This window comes from Sceloporus occidentalis, unplaced genomic scaffold (genome assembly GCF_023333645.1).
Source record: "Sceloporus occidentalis isolate IW3139 unplaced genomic scaffold, rSceOcc1.0.p SCAF_82, whole genome shotgun sequence".
Classification (NCBI taxonomy): domain Eukaryota; kingdom Metazoa; phylum Chordata; class Lepidosauria; order Squamata; family Phrynosomatidae; genus Sceloporus; species Sceloporus occidentalis.
In genome coordinates this window covers 1612939-1630932 of record NW_028317062.1, presented here as the reverse complement: position 1 = coordinate 1630932, position 17994 = coordinate 1612939, and the positions used below count along the sequence as shown (strand labels likewise).

The following is a 17994-nucleotide window of genomic DNA, read 5'->3' as shown; positions in this document are numbered from 1 at the left end:
TGATCAACAAAAATTTCTTCCCTTTCTTTCTTCTTTCCTAGGCACTTCCAACTGAACTACAATTCATGACTCAGTGGGCAATAATCCTTGGATCAGCAACCTTAATATAACTACACTGTGTATTTTTGAGGATTCATTTTATTATTGCAATGCTCTCCATCAGTCCAAAATGTTAAGGAACCTTATACCTGAATATTTAAGAAAGCAAAAGAAAGGTTTTGCCTTTCTTAGGAGAAAATTTATGTGTGCACAATTATTGGGCAACTATTAGTGTGCAGAATTATTATGCAACTAAATGAAAAACGATAATTTTTCCATCTTACGTGTTTATTTTCATCTATTAAAGTCATAATACTAAACAAACAACTCAAAATGTACAAATAAACTAGTTTTAAAATGTGTGACATTTCCAAAAACAATTCAGTGACCAATATAGCCACCCTTCTTTTCAATAAGTCATACGCCTTCTATTCATGGAGTCTCTCAGTTTCTAGATCTGTTGACGATCAACTTTTTGTGCAGCAGAAACCATAGCCTCCCAGACACTGTTCAGAGAGGTGTACTGTTTTACTTCAGCGTGAATCTGACCTTTAAGAAGGGCCCACAAGTTCTCAATAGGGTTTAGGTCAGGTGAGGAAGGAGGCCATGTCATTATTTTTTTATCTTTAAGGCCTTTACTGGCTAGCCATGCAGTTGAGTACTTCGATGCATGTGATGGAGCATTGGGCTGTATAAAAATCACGGTCTTCTTGAAATACTTTTTCCTGCTTGAAGAAAGGTTCTTCTAGGTTTAAGAGTAGAGGTTGAGTCCCTCTTTGACACGAAAAGGTCCAACTAGCTCATCTTTGATAATACCAGCCCATACCAGTACCCCCTCTTCTACCTTGCTGGGTCAAAGTGGAGCTCTGTGCCTGTTACTGATCTCATCAGTCCATAAAACATTTGAAAAACCTGTCTTCAGATATTTCTTGGCCCAGTCTTGACCTTTCAACCCATGTGTCTTATTCAGTGGTGGTCGGGTTTCACCTTTCTGTACCGTGGCCATGTCTCTGAGCACTGAACACCTTGTACTTCTAGACACTCTAGGTAGGTTGCAGATCTGGAATATGACAGCACTGGAGGTTAATGGGTTTCTTGTAGCTTCATGTTTGATTCTTCTCAAATCTCTGGCAGTTAATTTTTCTCTTTTAATTCTCAACAAAACGTTTGATGGTTCTGTGATCCCACCCCAATATCTCCAATTTCAAGAGTGGTGCCTCCCTCTGAAATACTTTTTATAATTTTTGAGCTTTCAGAGTCAGCTAAATGTCTTTTTCTGCCCATTTTGCCTGAGAAAACAAAGCTGCCTAATAATTATGCACACCTTGACATAGGGTGCCCATCTCCTTAGGCGACACGCTCCGTCATTACACAAATACACATCACCTACATTTTATATAGCTTGGAGCTGGAAAATATGCATAAAAATGATGATAAGGTCAAAATACTAATTTGCCTATAATTGTGCACACACAGTGTATGAGTAAGTGGATGGGAATCCAAGCAACGAAGTGCCAAAAGAAAATCTATTGCTTGCCCATCTATTGATTCTTTATTTATTCCTTCATTTGCTAGATCTTGTGTTAAATGGTAAATTCTTAACAGACAAAAAGCAGAAGGGTTTCTCAGTTTCTATGTTTTGATTTTATGAATTTAGTTATCTTCTGTCTTCAAAACATCTTCGCAGATCCGCCTCAACATCACATAATCATCACAAGTGGGTATGTTTTGTAGATAAGCAGCAATGACATAAAACATTTCATGTTCCTAACGAAAACCCGATTTCACCTGCAAAGACTTCTGAATCAGAAATACATTACTCAGGATTAATTCATTCAGATTTCTTCAAATTCCATCTCACTAATTCAGTAAAAAGCAGCTCTTTTTTGCAAGAGAGACAACTGGCCCTTAACAACGCAATGAATTTACAAGATAAAATTCCAGCTCAAACTGCAATTTAGTGTGTACACACTAAACATAACTACTGTCCGTCTGCTCTTGAAGTATTGGTACTACCCCTCCGAAACACACTTTATATATTTATATTTAGATGGCCTTTGTCTTTTTTTCTTTACCAGATTAGCTGAGATTTTTAAAAGTGTCCAACTGAAAAAGGGGCAATGGATTTAGTGGCTATTAACCAGTTGTATGAATAAGGTGAGATCAGCTAATCGTAGGTGAAATACATCAGGGGTGACGTATAATGGAGTCAGAAGCTAAAACAGTAAAATCTGACAGAATTAGCAGGTTAATGACAAGTGCATCTACCCGCTAACACTGTCAGGTTTTCTTGAGCAATTGGAAAACAATTTGGAAAAACAATTTGCACCATCTGAATCAATGGATCTTCTGTCTTACATTATTATTAGTATATAACACTGAAATGTTATTTTGATTTTTACACTCCTTTGAGTTTTGTTGGTGTATTGAAGTTCTGGGATTAGAACACTAAAAAACCCTATTATTAGGCGTGTACCCAAAGTCAGAACATTTCATACCAAATACTTACATATATATTTATATGTATATGGGCACACCTAGGTTATAATTACAAGATACATTTGATATCTGTACTTTTACATCCCAAGATGTGAGTAAGAAAAGAAGAAATAAAGAAATGTAGTTGGAGACAATTTGCATATAAATATTTTTTTCTTTATCCTCCCGCAGGGAGAAGAGAGGAAAAAAATGTACATTTACTCATGCAAAAAATGTAAAACCAGGGAAAGTACAAGCGTCTTATTGCAAAGATCCCATTTTGCCGTAAAAATTTTTTATTGCACCTATTCATCACTTAGAAACATCTGAACCATTTTATAGTCTTTTTCCTTTGTATAGTTTAACCTTTTTTTTACTTAATGCAATTCTTACAATATTTTTTTAAAAACTTTGAAAGGTACGTTTGAATTTCTCTCTTGTGATTTATTGTGTTGTTGTTTTGTCATTTAATAAACTGAGGTAAAAATGTTAAGACTTGGTTGTTTTTTTTGTTTTTAAACGCTGGCTTGTGCTTTCGATGTGCTCAAAAGGAAATGGATCAAGTGGGATTTCTTTGAAACAATAAAATTTTTCATAAGGGGACCCTATACCCTCATCTCTGCTTGAGGTTGGGTTATTCTGTAATCGATAAGACGCACAGCAAAAGTATTGTGTGACCAAAAAGATGGCCCAATTTCTACAAAATAAAAATCAGGGCATATATTAACAAGGTTGGCCAGAATGCATTGAAAGGCCTACTCATAATGGAATAGGGGCATGGAACTTTTTGTGTTCCCCAAGAAAGCAAAGCTCTATCTTCTCCCTTTTTTATACCATTTAATGGTGATGTCATTAGGAGCTAGTTTAATACAGCGGTGCCTGCATTCCTGCTGAAAATCAGGATTTTTCCTCATACGGTTGTCACTCTCATCACCACCTCTCTGTTGGAGTTTGAGCTATTTCGATGTTCATTAGGCCGCAGGTGGCTGAGGATGTGTAGGATAGTATAGCCACAGTGATGGTTTAAAATAGTCCTAACCCGCTGGCTCCGCCCGGGTCCTCTGTCATTGTGAGAGGAATGGTTCGTCCGTGAATTCCTTCCCCCAAGCTTAGTAGTCCCACTTAAAGGTTCCCCAAGGTCCTTAGTTTTATCATAGTTTAGAACTTTCCACTGTTGATTCACAGCTTGCCATCTCTTGAATATCCGATAAACCGATGAGCCCTCGTGGATAATCAGACCTGATCAAATGAAAGAACAGAAATATATTAGACTATGACCAAAGAGCACAAATAGAGACATGTCTGCCATTATTTCTAAACACTTTCTTTCTCGTTCATGACTTCTACTTAATGACCTTTCACTCAAATTTACTTAAACTTTACTCTAACTTCCAGGACTTAATACCATGTACACCCTAGCCCTCCTTCTACTATAGACAGACTTCACAAGCAAATTTTGTTCATTATGAATTCTCAGTGTCCTACTTAAACACTGCTCACATTCGTGCTTACCGATGTTACCTTAAACTACCTTTAAATATGCAAAACTCTAATTGAAGTTTGTTGATCAGATTTGTTGACCAGAGTTAACCCCCACATGAGCTACAGATATCTGCCTTTTATCCAGAGGACCTGTATGCAGTTGCGGAGGACCAGACGTCTGCCTTAACATTTGAAATGACTGAAAAACAAAAAATAAGGTACAGCACAGCTGCAGTCTTTAATTATTAAAAGGTTTTCTGTGACGTTAAAACCGGCAATATTTTAATACAATAGTTCCTTTACCACACTTACTGCAAGTATTATATAGGAACAAGAAACCTTTATTTCCAAGCAAAAAGTAAAACTTATTTTATAGAATAAGAAAAAAAAGAATTGTGATTGTGAGTAAATATTCAACTCAACTTACACATACCTTAATTTTTTTATTTAACGATTAAAATGTAATATTATGTTTTACATCTTGATGTTTTCAATAGTGAATGCACTAAAGAAATATATGGAAATAAAAAGCATATCAGAAGCCACCAAACAAAATCAAACCTTTTATGGACTATTTCAACTATTACTCTTCCTATGATATTTAATAGATTTGTTTATTAGTTTTCCACCCAAAGAAATCACTATTTGTCCACCATAGGCTTCTACAGAAAGTTGCATGAGGAAGCAACTTCTATACCCCACAAGGCCATGTAACGTGCTCTGTATCGCTGTATTACACTACATCTGATTGTTGATGAAAGCACCCTCAAGCTACCACAAGGATAAGGTAGCAAAGACTACAGCAGGACACAATGGAATTAATATATGAAGACCATTTCTGGGGGAGAATTTGGAACATTCTGTTGTTTGACATGGTGATTTCACCACTTTCACCATTTGCTTCAGAGCTCTTCTGTATTCTTGAAACACCAATGGGACAGTTTACGGGGGCAGTTGAACAATCTAGCTTAACAATTTTAGGCTACTTGTTAATTTAGTTGGGGTTTTATTTGCAGCTCCACATCTAGCCACCAGAGGGTCTCCAGTATCAAGGACTTTTGGCAACAGCCCAACAGGATGCTTTTTGTGCTGTTTTTCTGGGCAGTGATTTTAGTATAAATGTGCTTTGGACAGGACCGAACAGAGCACGTTGAGTGTGTTTTCTATCAAATGTGGCGCTTTATTACTGGGCCACACAGCTAAAATTGCCACAAATACAGCAAAAAAACTTGATGTATTAAAATAACACACAAATTATGAAGTATAAAATTTACCAAACATATGTGTATAAGACTAATAATTGTACTATGTTAAAGTATATGTTAAAGTACTCTTTCTGAAAAACAGCTGTATTACGTGTCTTCCCCTTTAATTTGCATGAGGAAAGTTTAGCTGGATTCCCCAAACATGCCTGACTGCAGAAATATCCTCCACACTCTACAAACCTACAATCAGTATCTTTCCTGCAGTTTTACTGGAAGTGAAATCACTATGCAAACATCCCAATGGCCATCTAATTAAAATTTCATGCAGTAATCAGCTACCCAGAAAATTGCTTTACTGCCATAAATTACAACTTCATTTAGGTACCAGAATCACTTGCATAATGTTTCTGACCCATCTCTTTGATATTACCTCAACAAGGGGACGTGCCGAGAACTAGACTAGTGAGGAGCACATACGGATAATGTGTTGCCTGGTAAATATCCATGCTACGTCTACCAAACGCATTTAACATTATTTTGCTTAAATGCACATATGATTTTTAATGAATGGACTGCAAGAAAGTTAGTTTTTTTTTTCTTCTTGGGTGTATTTTACTTGCAATTGCACATATAGCCAACAGGATGTCTAGTTTACCATGGGCTTTGAGCAGGGTTTACACAGTGACTTATTCCTTCAATTAACTTTATGTCTGGTCCCTACTGGTGCTGAATATGGATAATTCACATTAAGCCCATTTTCTGCAATATTTTAGGGCTGCTATCGGTCGCCTAGCTGGGCCTGACCTCCATCCTGACAGCTCTTTCCTGTGAGCATGCCGGAAACTGCCCAACCCCAGGTACAGAGATGTCCAACTAACAAGGGCTCCAAACACAGCATTTTGTCAGGATAACACTTACGATACATATTCATTAAAACAACAGACTGTTGAACATGCTTTCATTTATGTAATTGTAAAAATGTAGCACTATGGGCATCAGTGAACAAGTTTTAACCTCCAACTCTCAATATTAAAATCTTTAAAATGTAAATTTTTATTTAGACAAACAGCATATTGAACATATTTATCTTAAATTACATGTTTAGTATATATTATGGGATATAAACCTTCTGGAGATAAATGTAACTTACAAAATTAACTTGTATCTTACATATCGTCTCCACCCAAAATACTCGTATTTGGTGAACTTGGTTGTTTATTTTTTTTCTTTCTAAAAATGCCTTAGGTATATCTTACTTTGTAATAAATATGGTAACAGCGTCAACTAAGCCACTTTTTAATCTTAACTTGTCACATTCGCCAATATGACCATCATTAAATAGGTCTGTCACAGCTGCCTCTGACTTGCCCATTTGGATTTTTCGATCAAGGTAATTGAGAGGTATTTGGTTTGAAGACTATTTTATATAGCTGGGTTGTGTAGAAATTACTTCCATGACCTCAACTCTCTTTCTAATGCTTTCAACTTCCAATAAAAGGAGGGTAAATGTAAAGTGGAGACATAATTCTTCCAAAACATAACTACGGCTGACGTGTCAGGAGGACCAGATCTTCTTTTGGGATTTAAGCCCTCTATCCTTTAAATTCCCGGGCTCCTTCTTTTCTAGGAGCTTGAAATGTTTGTTGGATACCAGTGTATTACGATTATCTACAGCCTCAAAAGTCACAATAATGTTTAAGTAAACGGCATGATATGTTTATAAAAGAATTTGCACAAAATACATTCTTCATTCAATTAAATAAATAAATAGGTCAATCATTCGCACTAAAGTCATGGTAAAAACCACCACTTAACCACGCCTTTAACCACACCCCTTAAATAAATGTCTCTGGCTATTTAAGATGTTGGGAGGTAGGTTTTAAGCATGATGAGCATTAACGTGAATGGTACGGGAAAGTGACAGATCACATCAGAAAGCACCTGGCATCTATACCTCACTGCGGAGGTCTCTGGATTACACTAAAGTAACTTATATTTGTTCTTATTGATGATATTTTCTGTTACGTCTCTGGTTTATCATGATATTAGGAAAACAAAGGCTTCTGTGATGATTTTAGCCTCGCTTGCACCTGCAATGAAAACGTCTGAGCCAATTAATTAGTCTGGCTCTATAAATTGATCTTGATTCCTGCGCTGGGTAAAGAGAGGCAGAAGCCAGCTAATTAGAGCTCTATATAAATGCTTATTTACGGAAGAAAACATTTATCTGTCCAAGGGGTTAATAATGTTACTGACGCATGCTGAAATACTAAGATTTGATGAAGGCCACTGCGTAATCTTAGCCCTGTTACAATCAATTGTATGCCCCACATTAGACTGTGTGAATCAAGTGGTACAAATGCAAAATAAATTCGTTTTAACGTAATCCCTAATATTTTTTGTACTTGACAACAATCAGTTATAGAGCACACTGTCGTGATCGGATGGCCTTACTGTACAGGGACAATGGCGAGTAAGTAAGTAGTTGGGGGGCGCTGTCATAAACATCATTCGTATTTAACTAAACTGGCACACCTCTTTCCCACTGTAAAAAAATAGTTAAATGATAGACTAAATGACTATCTATGATTCATACACAGGTCTCGATTTACATCGCGTGCACAAATACTAGGAAGTTCACTTCAGAATAATGTTCTTGAAAGACATTGTGGGAATGGTATAGGTGGAATAGAAAATAGAACTCATCAGAAACAAGAGGGGTTCTCATTTACTGATTGGCTGCCTGGTCCTACAAATGCGATAACAGTGATATTTATTATTTATTATTCATTTATTTATAAGGTGCCTGTACTAACAATAGGCAGAGACATCCAGGTTAATTTGTAACTCACTTAGAACTCAGTTAATAATTCTGCTATTGCTAGTTTGGAAGGCAATCCTGGAATAAAAATCCAGCAACAGATGTACAGTGTAAATCTGATTAAACCTCTTCTGGGAACCCACTGGTCTTTATGTCTACCAGCAGTGGCATTTCCAGTCGCACTGCTGTGCCTCTGCTCAATGGGCTGCTTACAAGGCAGATCTCTGATCTCCCCAACTGACCCATTAACAGAATGTAGGACTGTGCTGAGTGGGCACAACCGCCATAGGATAAATAGCAAGGCACTGCGTGTCTCTAGGACACAGAGCACTGGGTATGACTTCATATCACGGCGGCCACTGAGGGGCCTAAGGCTAAGCCCAGGGTAAATTACCAATACGCTACCAAGGTTTTAAGATGTTCTCTAGTTGGGTGATCAAGCAAAGATGAGTACTATTGAGCAGTATTATTAGGTGGGTTTGCAGTTCATAATTACAGGTATTCTGTCTTTTTAAATGTAACATTTCAAAGGGCTTGCTGGTTAAATTATAAATAGTAAAAATCTTAAAAAGCTTTTCCATGATTAGGAAACACATTTGAAGAGGCTATATTATCTACTTTCACATAAACCACACTTAGGTTTAACTTTTACTGTCCGTATACTGTAATGCGGGTTTATTTTGTTATTTGTGCCATAAAAATGCCTGTAACTTTGCATTTCATAATCTGGATTCACAACGGCCTGAGATCTATATAGTCTATGTATGTAGCGCACAAAGCGGGCAAAATACTTTGTAATAATCACACATGCTTTTGCAATATTTAATAGCTACTTATTATCACTTACAATATATATATATATATATATACACACTCACACCCCTACAGATATAGCCTTGCTTAGTACATTGTAGGGTTTCCTCCTGAAGCTTTTTCTTTTAGCCATATTTTTGTTCAGTTTATATATTGCTTTTCAAGGGCAGACAGGGCTCTTTTGATACTCTTTGTATGTATAAGTCTATCATTTTGTATCAACAATATGTCAAAAACCAGAAACAAATAATAGAAAAGCTAAATGTTTGCAATTTTACTTTGGATTTCTTCCACAAGCCACTAATGGAAAAAAACTGATTTATGTTAAGAAGCATCACCTGAATAGAATAATATAACTGAATAAAATAATATGCCGCAAGCAGGTATTTTTTTTTTATAAGAGAGCAAAATGCTTCTTTACATACTGCATTATTTTTTATTATTTTTTTTTGCAAAGTGTTTGAGCACCTATGTTTTCATTTTCATATTAATTATAAATCTATTTTTTGGACTTTTGAAACTTTTTGACTGGAAATTAGTGTGCTCACATTGGCCATGTTTTCCAGGACATATATAATGTTTCCATATTGCCGACCAGCCCAGATAAAATGATGCCCTGCAAGATAGGGGATGTATAAATTAATAATTGGTTCCCTTTCATAAGTATTGCAGGGCTGTATTTTATCTGAGCTGGTCGGCAATGGTCACAATGACATCACTTAGCTCACTTTTTTTGATTATTATTTATATTATTATTTTAATGATTTTTTTATTATTATTATTTTTCTTCGTTTTCTGTTCCAGCATGGGAGGAGGGTAAGAAACATGGTTTCTCACTCTCCTCCCCGCGATCCCCCTGCACCGATCACACTGCGATCGCAGCGTCTGTGCCTCATCGGAGGACAGGATATCCCTTGTAGCAGTGACGCAACCCGGAAGGGAATGCCCGATCACGCGATCGGCATTTAAAAAAGTAACATCTTTCCGGCTTTCATGCCGGAAGCTGTTACAGGAGATCGAACAGCAGAAAGCCGGCGATGCCAGCTTCTGCTGTCAGGGGGGAGTCCAGACTGATCTCCCGTGCAGCGGCAGGGATGTGTCCCTGCCGCTGCAAGAAGGACTGGACATACCAGTACATTCATAGGGGATTCTTGGGATGAGTTTTTTGGACGTACCGGTACGTCCATAGGGGGACTGAAGGGGTTAGGGGGCATAAAGAATGTATTCTGGCAGGCTGTTTAGGGAAGTGCTGCCAGCTTCAGTAGAAACAGGCATGAGAGGTGGGAATGAGACAGACGTCTCATTTTCTTACTCCTGTAAAATAGGAAAGTGTGCACTGATTTGCATGCAGTAAAATGCAATGAAGTTGTGTTTACCACTAGAATGTTTAAACGCTTGTCACTGAAAATACCAGGATAGTGAGCAATGGAGTTGTTAACCTAATAAAGCGAAAACATTAGTTTTTTTAATTGCTAAAAACAATTTCCATTACCCAGTATTATGGGCCTGCTAACATTTATTATAAGAATTCTGCCATCGTTTAAAGTGTGCATATCGTTTAAAATGTTTAAACCTGTCTCCCAAATCCACTGAGAACTACAACTGTCATACTTCATTAAGCAATAATAACCGCTAGACACTGTCTATAGCATGCTGCTGAAGATAAATATTGTTCGGTTCTTGTGTTCTTTTGAACACAACAAGCAGAACGACTCTGGATTTCATGCTTTTTACACCCAAACTGTTGCCGAGATCATGCAGCCTGGCACACGCACAATAGCTTCCCTTGTTCGCACCATGATCTTATCATATATCAACTGGTAGATTATGATAAAGGCCAGGAATCTGTTGAGCTATCGCTGTTGATTCCCTGGTAGACTGTAGTTCACTAGGTATGATATGTTACTTAATGGATACTCATTTGCAGTAAGAGTTTTTATATAATTTGATCAATAGCCTCAAACAAATGGGAGAGGAATTGTGCTTTTTGCATCTCAGTACAAAAGGTTTTTTTAAGAATATACAGAAGGGAAACATTTTTCATGGAACCAAAGGTTCAGCTACTAGAGGTCATACTCTGAGGCTACAGGATATGAGCCTCAGTAGAAATGTGAGTCAGAATGGAAAAAAATGACTCCTTCCAGCGATTGCAGGCCATAACGGATCAAGAATATTAAAACATATATATCTAAAGTAGCTATAAGCCTGTAATAAATATAAAATATAGCTAAAGGATAAAAAGAGGAAGTTTTTAGTAGACAACAAAATTGCACAAGTGACATATAAGTTGTGACATTCTCTATACCACATTTCCCTCTTCTCTATGACTCCTATCACAGATGGTAGAAACACATTTCTTGTGGAAGGAACGACAATGTGAATTGTGTGGACCCTTGTTACTCTATACGGGCATAACCTGCTTTAAGTACCTTCACTTTAAGCACAATTGCGAGTAAGTACATACTTACAGTGCAACCATTCCTCTATTTATGTACATTGTGAGAATGGACACATAAAAATATGATGCCATTACATCAGTTTGTCTTTTGAGTGTTTTGAGGTGGAAATGACCTGATGATCGCAGTGCTGTACATGCATTTATAAGTGAAAAAGGGTTGTGCTTCACTTTAAGTACATTTTCAGTTTACATTCATGCTCTGAACCCATTGTGTACAATAATGTGGGGTATGCTTGTAAATGTATTTTCTACTGTGAACATATCGTAGTTTCCATTTTTCACAGGACAGTCCAGGGATCTGGGAGATTGCCCCAGTACTTTCAGTGCCTCAGGACTCGTCTCTGGAAATTTGGGTTTGAGGGTGTCGGCAGGGCCGTGCTAAGGCAGGTGTGAGAGGTGCACTGCACCCAGCAACCACGAGGGACGGTGTTAGTACCAGGCACTGCGCTTCATGCAGGCAATTGATGCCGAGTGCCAAGATATGAGGAAAGAGACAGTGAGAAAGGGAAGTGAAAGAAGACAAATGGGGCGAAAGGAGCGAGATAAGAGTGTGTTTGTATATTAGGGAATGTGTGTCTAAGGGTAAGTAAGTGTGTGGCTGCAAGGGAAAGTGTGAGTCAGTATGTTTGTGTGTCAGGGCAAGCCTGAATGTGTACGTATATGGTACGTATATGGGCAGTATATGTATGTGTGTGTATTTTGGCAGTCTATCCATACTATTACTGTTTTGGGCCTAGAATGATTCACTTTAGCACACATTTAACCCAGGAGCACTATTTAGTATTGTTTTAAATAGAAAAACAAATGACAGTGTCCTTTAAGCTGTATCTACCGCATGTATCTACCGCATCCCTTGGGTGTATGGTGGTGTTGGTGATTTAATCTGCATCCTAATAACTGGGTAGAGTTAAATTATGTGGGTTGGGCTGAGGGGTTGATAGCCCCTCTATAACCCTTGTCGAACCAGAGCTGGAGCTGACAGTCAAGCGGCTGGGAGCAGGGGAAAGAGGCATATGCAGGATTCCGCACACGCACAAATTAAACTATTTCTGTTGGGTTTATTTATATTTATTGGTCGTTTTGGTTTTCATTATGTATACGTTACATATATTATTTATGTTTGGAAGGCCCGTTTCTTCTTGTTGAAAATGAGGACTCAATGGCTTTGTTTACCATCACTGGATGGCTTCTAAAGTAACAAACGTCTATTATTTATTAGTTGCATCCTTTGCAGTGCCAAGGGGGCAGACACAGAGTTTCATCGGCCATCCTTCTGGATCTCAAAGAGTGCAATAGATGGACTTCACCTCATACATACCACCTAGGGGAATTTTGATTGCATTTTCTACTACTGTTTATGCCTTCCATCACATAGGGCAGGAGACAGGTGAGATGCATGAGTGGTCACCATTCCAAAGGTGTGCTCTATGCCCTCAAGGGTATATATATATATATATATATATATATATATATATATATATATATATTAGGGCTGAAACAACGAATCGATAAAATCGATAATAATCGATAACGGAAATCGAGTGATCGATTCGTTGTTGGAGCACTCGGCTCCTTTTACTTACCTCCGCGAGCGTTTCCCGCTTCTGCTACACGCTCTGCAGTCTCCGCCTTCTTTTAGTTACGGATGTGACGCGTTCCGGAGGTAAGTATTCTTCATGTCTGTGCGACTCGCTCTGTGCGAGTAGCTCCATTCGCACAGAGCGATTCGCGGGGGTGGGGGTGGGGTTTCAGGGGATGCAGGGCAGAGTGGGGGTGGGGGGGCAGGCCAGGGTAGGAGACTGAGTGCAGGGCAGAGTGGGGGTGGGGATGCAGGGCAGGGTGTGAGTGTGGGGGCAGGGCAGGAGACTGGGTGCAGGGCAGAGTGGGGGTGGGGATGCAGGGTGTGAGTGTGGGTGCAGGGCAGAGTGGGAGACTGGGTGCAGGGCAGAGTGGGGGTGGGGATGCAGGGCAGGGTGTGAGTGTGGGTGCAGGGCAGAGTGGGTGCAGGGCAGAGTGGGTGCAGGGTGTGAGTGTGGGGGCAGGGCAGAATGTGGGGGCAGGGCTGGGTGCAGGGCAGAGTTGGAGACTGGGTGCAGGGGCACAGTGCAAAGTGCTGGGTGCAAAGTGCCAGGGCTGGGTGCAAAGTGCTGGGTGCAAAGTGCCAGGGCTGGGGCAAAGTGCTGGGTGCAAAGTGCCAGGGCTGGGGCAAAGTGCTGAGTGCTGGGTGCAAAGTGCCAGGGCTGGGTGCAAAGTGCTGGGTGCAAAGTGCCAGGGCTGGGTGCAAAGTGCCAGGGCTGGGTGCAAAGTGCTGGGTGCAAAGTGCTGGGTGCAAAGTGCTGGGTGCAAAGTGCTGAGTGCTGAGTGCTGGGTGCAAAGTGCTGGGTGCAAAGTGCTGGGTGCAAAGTGCCAGGGCTGGGGCAAAGTTTCTTGAACAGTAATAGTCCACCTATTTTCAGAATGTTTGGGGTTATTTTGTTTCATAAATATTGTGTTTGGGTTCTTGTACTTTGAAAATATTGTTTTTTATTACATCATAACAAAATAAGAATGTTAATGTAAATTTTAAGTTGTTTTTTAACATCCAGTTCATTAAATTATTTTAAATAAACGAAAAATTTGCATATAGTTTTTTTATCCGATTAATCGATTAATCGAAAAAATAATCGGCCAACTAATCGATTATTAAAATAATCGTTAGTTGCAGCCCTAATATATATATATATATATATATACAATCTCTAAATCAGCACACTCACATCAAATAGGTTATAAACTCTCATGACTGTAGTTAAAGCTACTTAAAAACACCTTTCTAAGATGACAAAATTGGAGTTTTAGTCACATTATATGGCCATATTATGCTAAGCCCACCACTACGCCAAAGTACTCCAATGTAGGTGGGTCCTAACGCTAAATACTGTTGCTTATATGGAGCTATATATAGCCCCTCTATAACCCTTGTCGAACCAGAGCTGAAGCTGACAGTCAAGCGGCTGGGACCAGGGGAAAGAGGCATATGCAGGATTCCGCACACGCACAAAGCCCACCACTACGCCACCTACATTGGAGTACTTTGGCGTAGTGGTGGGCTTAGCATAATATGGCCATATAATGTGACTAAAACTCCAATTTTGTCATCTTAGAAAGGTGTTTTTAAGTAGCTTTAACTACAGTCATGAGAGTTTATAACCTATTTGATGTGAGTGCGCTGATTTAGAGATTGTGTATGACTTTGGTCTTCAGCAGCACCCCCTTATAACTAATGCTAGTTCAGGTGAGTGCTTCCTTTTTGTATTTGTTTGTATATATATATATATATATATATATATATATATATATAATGCTCCTATTTAACGTGTACAGATCATCACAATATATGTGTTAATATTGTGCAGCATAATCTTTTAGACTAAAACATTACACACTGCGCATTCAACAAAGAAGGGAAACAAAACACAAATAGAGCCATCTATATTATGCAATAGACATTAGTATTGTAAAAAGAAATAAAAGAAGAAAAAAAGGCCTGGAAATTCACTAACATTTGCCATCAGAAGAGCCCTCTAGGGGTTGGGTCTGGTAAATCACATTTCAGCCTCTATACTATTGGGCCACTTGTCCAGGCTTGGCCCCTGGGTTCTATGTTCTGAGCCCCCGTATATATTTCAATATTAAAAATTACCAGTATGGCACACATTTATTAGTATGTAGTGTGGCTACAGTTATGGCATGGGACAGGTTTTTTTTAATCTCTTTTATCTCTGTTTTTCATTATTAGTAATGGGAAAATTATGTAGCTTTAAAAATGCAGAAAACGTGCTATGTAAAAAATTATAATTATTAGATAATTGACAGTTAAATGTTTGGGAAATGTCCCTATATAGTAATATTAAATCTGTGTTGCCAAACATGGACACAAATGTAAGCAAATAATATTAAAAATGGAAACCAAAATCAACAATTAGGGGTACAAGGGGAATTGCGTAACTTAGTATAAAATCTCAAATCTTTATAAATGTATGAGCTACACTGACATCATAAAGGCAGATCCAGGCAATTTAAATAAGGACATAATTATAGCCACATCTAAATTCCTTATCATTTTTAATACAATATAGTAACCTGACATACTAATGACAAAGTGTTCAATTCACATTCAGGAATGATGTCCGACATGCTTTGTTATACATAAAAGGCCCTTACAATATGGTGGAAAACTGTACAAAAAGCCTATCTTGTAACGAAAAAAATAAATATAATTCACACCATTTTCTTCACATTTAATAATCACTAAAAGTTAAACACACAAAAAGCAAACCAAGTAAATTGGGTGTTTATTTCTATTTTATTACATACTGGAAGTCTGTGAAAAAATGTTCTATTTATTCTGTTAAAAGAATTTGGTGTGACTATTAATATATTAGAAAATTATGTATGACTTTCAGTTATGTGGTTTGTAGCTTATTTCCCACAATAGCTTTTTTAATTATTACAGTAACAAAGGTTCTCTGCAGATAAGGCCACCATTCTTTACAGAAGGGTCGGTGATCAGATTTAGATGTCTCTGACTCGTAATCTGTTCATACTTTCCATTTGTTACAAAGGGCAGTATCTTATATTACTCTCTGTGTTTAAGTTTTTATTTTGAACCCTACTTTAACACAGTAATTAGTGTTTAAGTAGATTTAAAGGTTCTGAGAGCCATGTTATTTTCAGATAGTTCTGAATCATTAAACTGATAAATGTGTGATGATCAAGCATGATGTCACACATCACTAGGGGGATGTAAAGCTTGGATGCTGATGGCAACAGAAAACTACTTAACAATGGAGACAAGAACATTATGGTATCTGCAGGCTGCCAGGTCAGGCGAGGCTAGTTCAGAATATTCCACTGCTTTCGTGGATAATTTCATCAGTAGCTGCGTCATGGTTGACTTGCAGGCAACAAATTAGCAAGCCCTTTATCCAAACATTTGCTTTAAAGTCACTGGATCAGTAGCCAATCAATTAATGAAAACCCCTGTTAACATATAGGAGGCTATTTATAATGGTGTCACGGGTGTGAAAATGGGGATACAATGCATAAAATTATAACTGTGACATTTTTGGTGCGTTTATGCTATTGCCATATGGTATTCATAATGTAAGTTCAAATACTAGTACAGCCTCTCTGCCACAAAGCCCAGGGCAAATTTCGCTATTGGGTAGCCGATATACACCATGGAGGACTGTGCTTGGTGTCCATAGAACACTGTACCTGGCATGCCCTTAAGAGGTGAATGGCAGTAATGACAGTGGCCCTAGGAGGGCAGCAGGGGGCACAATAGATGTGTTACTTAATCCAGTGTTAATACTAAAACATGATCGGCTAATATATAAACACCTCGCATCTTGTATGCAATAAGCTCAGTTGTCTTTTTTTAAGCCCAGTGAAAAAATTGCAGAAGAGGTACCATAGTATTCTTTCTGTGTTCTTTGAGGTGGACAGATCCAATGGAATTGTTAAATGGATGCTTTATGTGTGCGTTCTTGCATCCTCAGCTGACCTGTGGGGATCTACACTTCTGAAGATCCCTCCAAAGTTCATCAACTAAGTGACCAACTAAGACTTCATACTATACAAAGAAACTTGTTGGTCAGGTATATGGTAGATCAAACATATTCTATTTGATTTACACAGTACATTGGAAGTGTTTTAAGAGTGATTATATAAGTGCAGTTTATATAAATGGCTTTAAGTTATGCCTTTCTGAAGGAGGAGTGCATATTAACCATCAAGGTAAACCTGTACAATGTGTACAGTACTCCATAGTGTATAGTAAACTATACAATGTGCATATGTATGTAACACGTATGTTAGTACAGAGGCACAAGTGAAGTATATTCACTTAGACAAAAACAGTTTTGCAATTGCTCACAGTGTATTAAATATTAGCCCCCCAATAATCCCCCATCTTTAACATATCCTTTAGGCTAGGTTTCCACTTGGGTTTTTGTCCTGCGTTATTTTCTTGATGAAAAACGCCAAGAAAAACTGCCACTGCATTTTGGCGTTTTTTCTGGAGTTTTTTCTGGCGTTTTAGCCTTTCTGTGGAAATTGCTTTTTTGACCTTAGGCAGTTTTTCCAGCCTTTACATGTTGGAATTTTTACCCAGCTAAAAGGGATTAGGATAAATGGCAAGTATCTGCCCCCTCCTGATCTCATTTCCTTGGTAGAGTTCTACTTAAACGTTCTACTTAAACGCCCCTTTTGTCACTTTTCTGTGGTTTGTAAGGCATGCTTTATTCCGAATGTCTGCTCCTCTAGGAAGATTGGCCCCAAATGATGGTGCAAATTGTTCGCTGTTGCTTTTGGCAGGCAGGATCCAGTTGGGTATGTTTGTTTGTAATGGCATGTTTGTTCCAAATGGTGTAAAATTCAATATGAACTTTGTTTTGTGTGAAACTGTTTGTTTCAAGCCTATTTCTCGTAGGACACACAGATACTGGGTCCATCCTCTGCATTGTAACTGTGGAAAAAAACGCCATAAAAAAAGCCATAAAAAAGGCCAAGGCAAAACCCACATGGCTTTTTCATGGCGTTTTTTCTCTTCTATTGTAGAAAAACGCCAAGATTTCCTTGCAAAAAACGCCAGAGTGTCAACATGCTGCGATTTTGAAAAACTGCCACAGAGCCCAAAAAAGCAGAAAAATGCC

At 38.3% G+C, this 17994-nt stretch overlaps 1 protein-coding gene across 1 annotated transcript in view; it reads right to left on the bottom strand.

The window, feature by feature from the left end:
• Window positions 1–3427: 3427 nt before the first annotated feature.
• LOC149285232 (E3 ubiquitin-protein ligase MARCHF9-like) overlaps window positions 3428–17994 on the bottom strand; it is an 83236-nt gene continuing 68669 nt past the window's right edge. Inside the window, exon 4 of the mRNA XM_089495647.1 lies at window positions 3428–3756. Coding sequence (XP_089351773.1) covers window positions 3428–3756 — 329 coding nt within the window. The remainder of the gene's footprint in view (window positions 3757–17994) is intronic.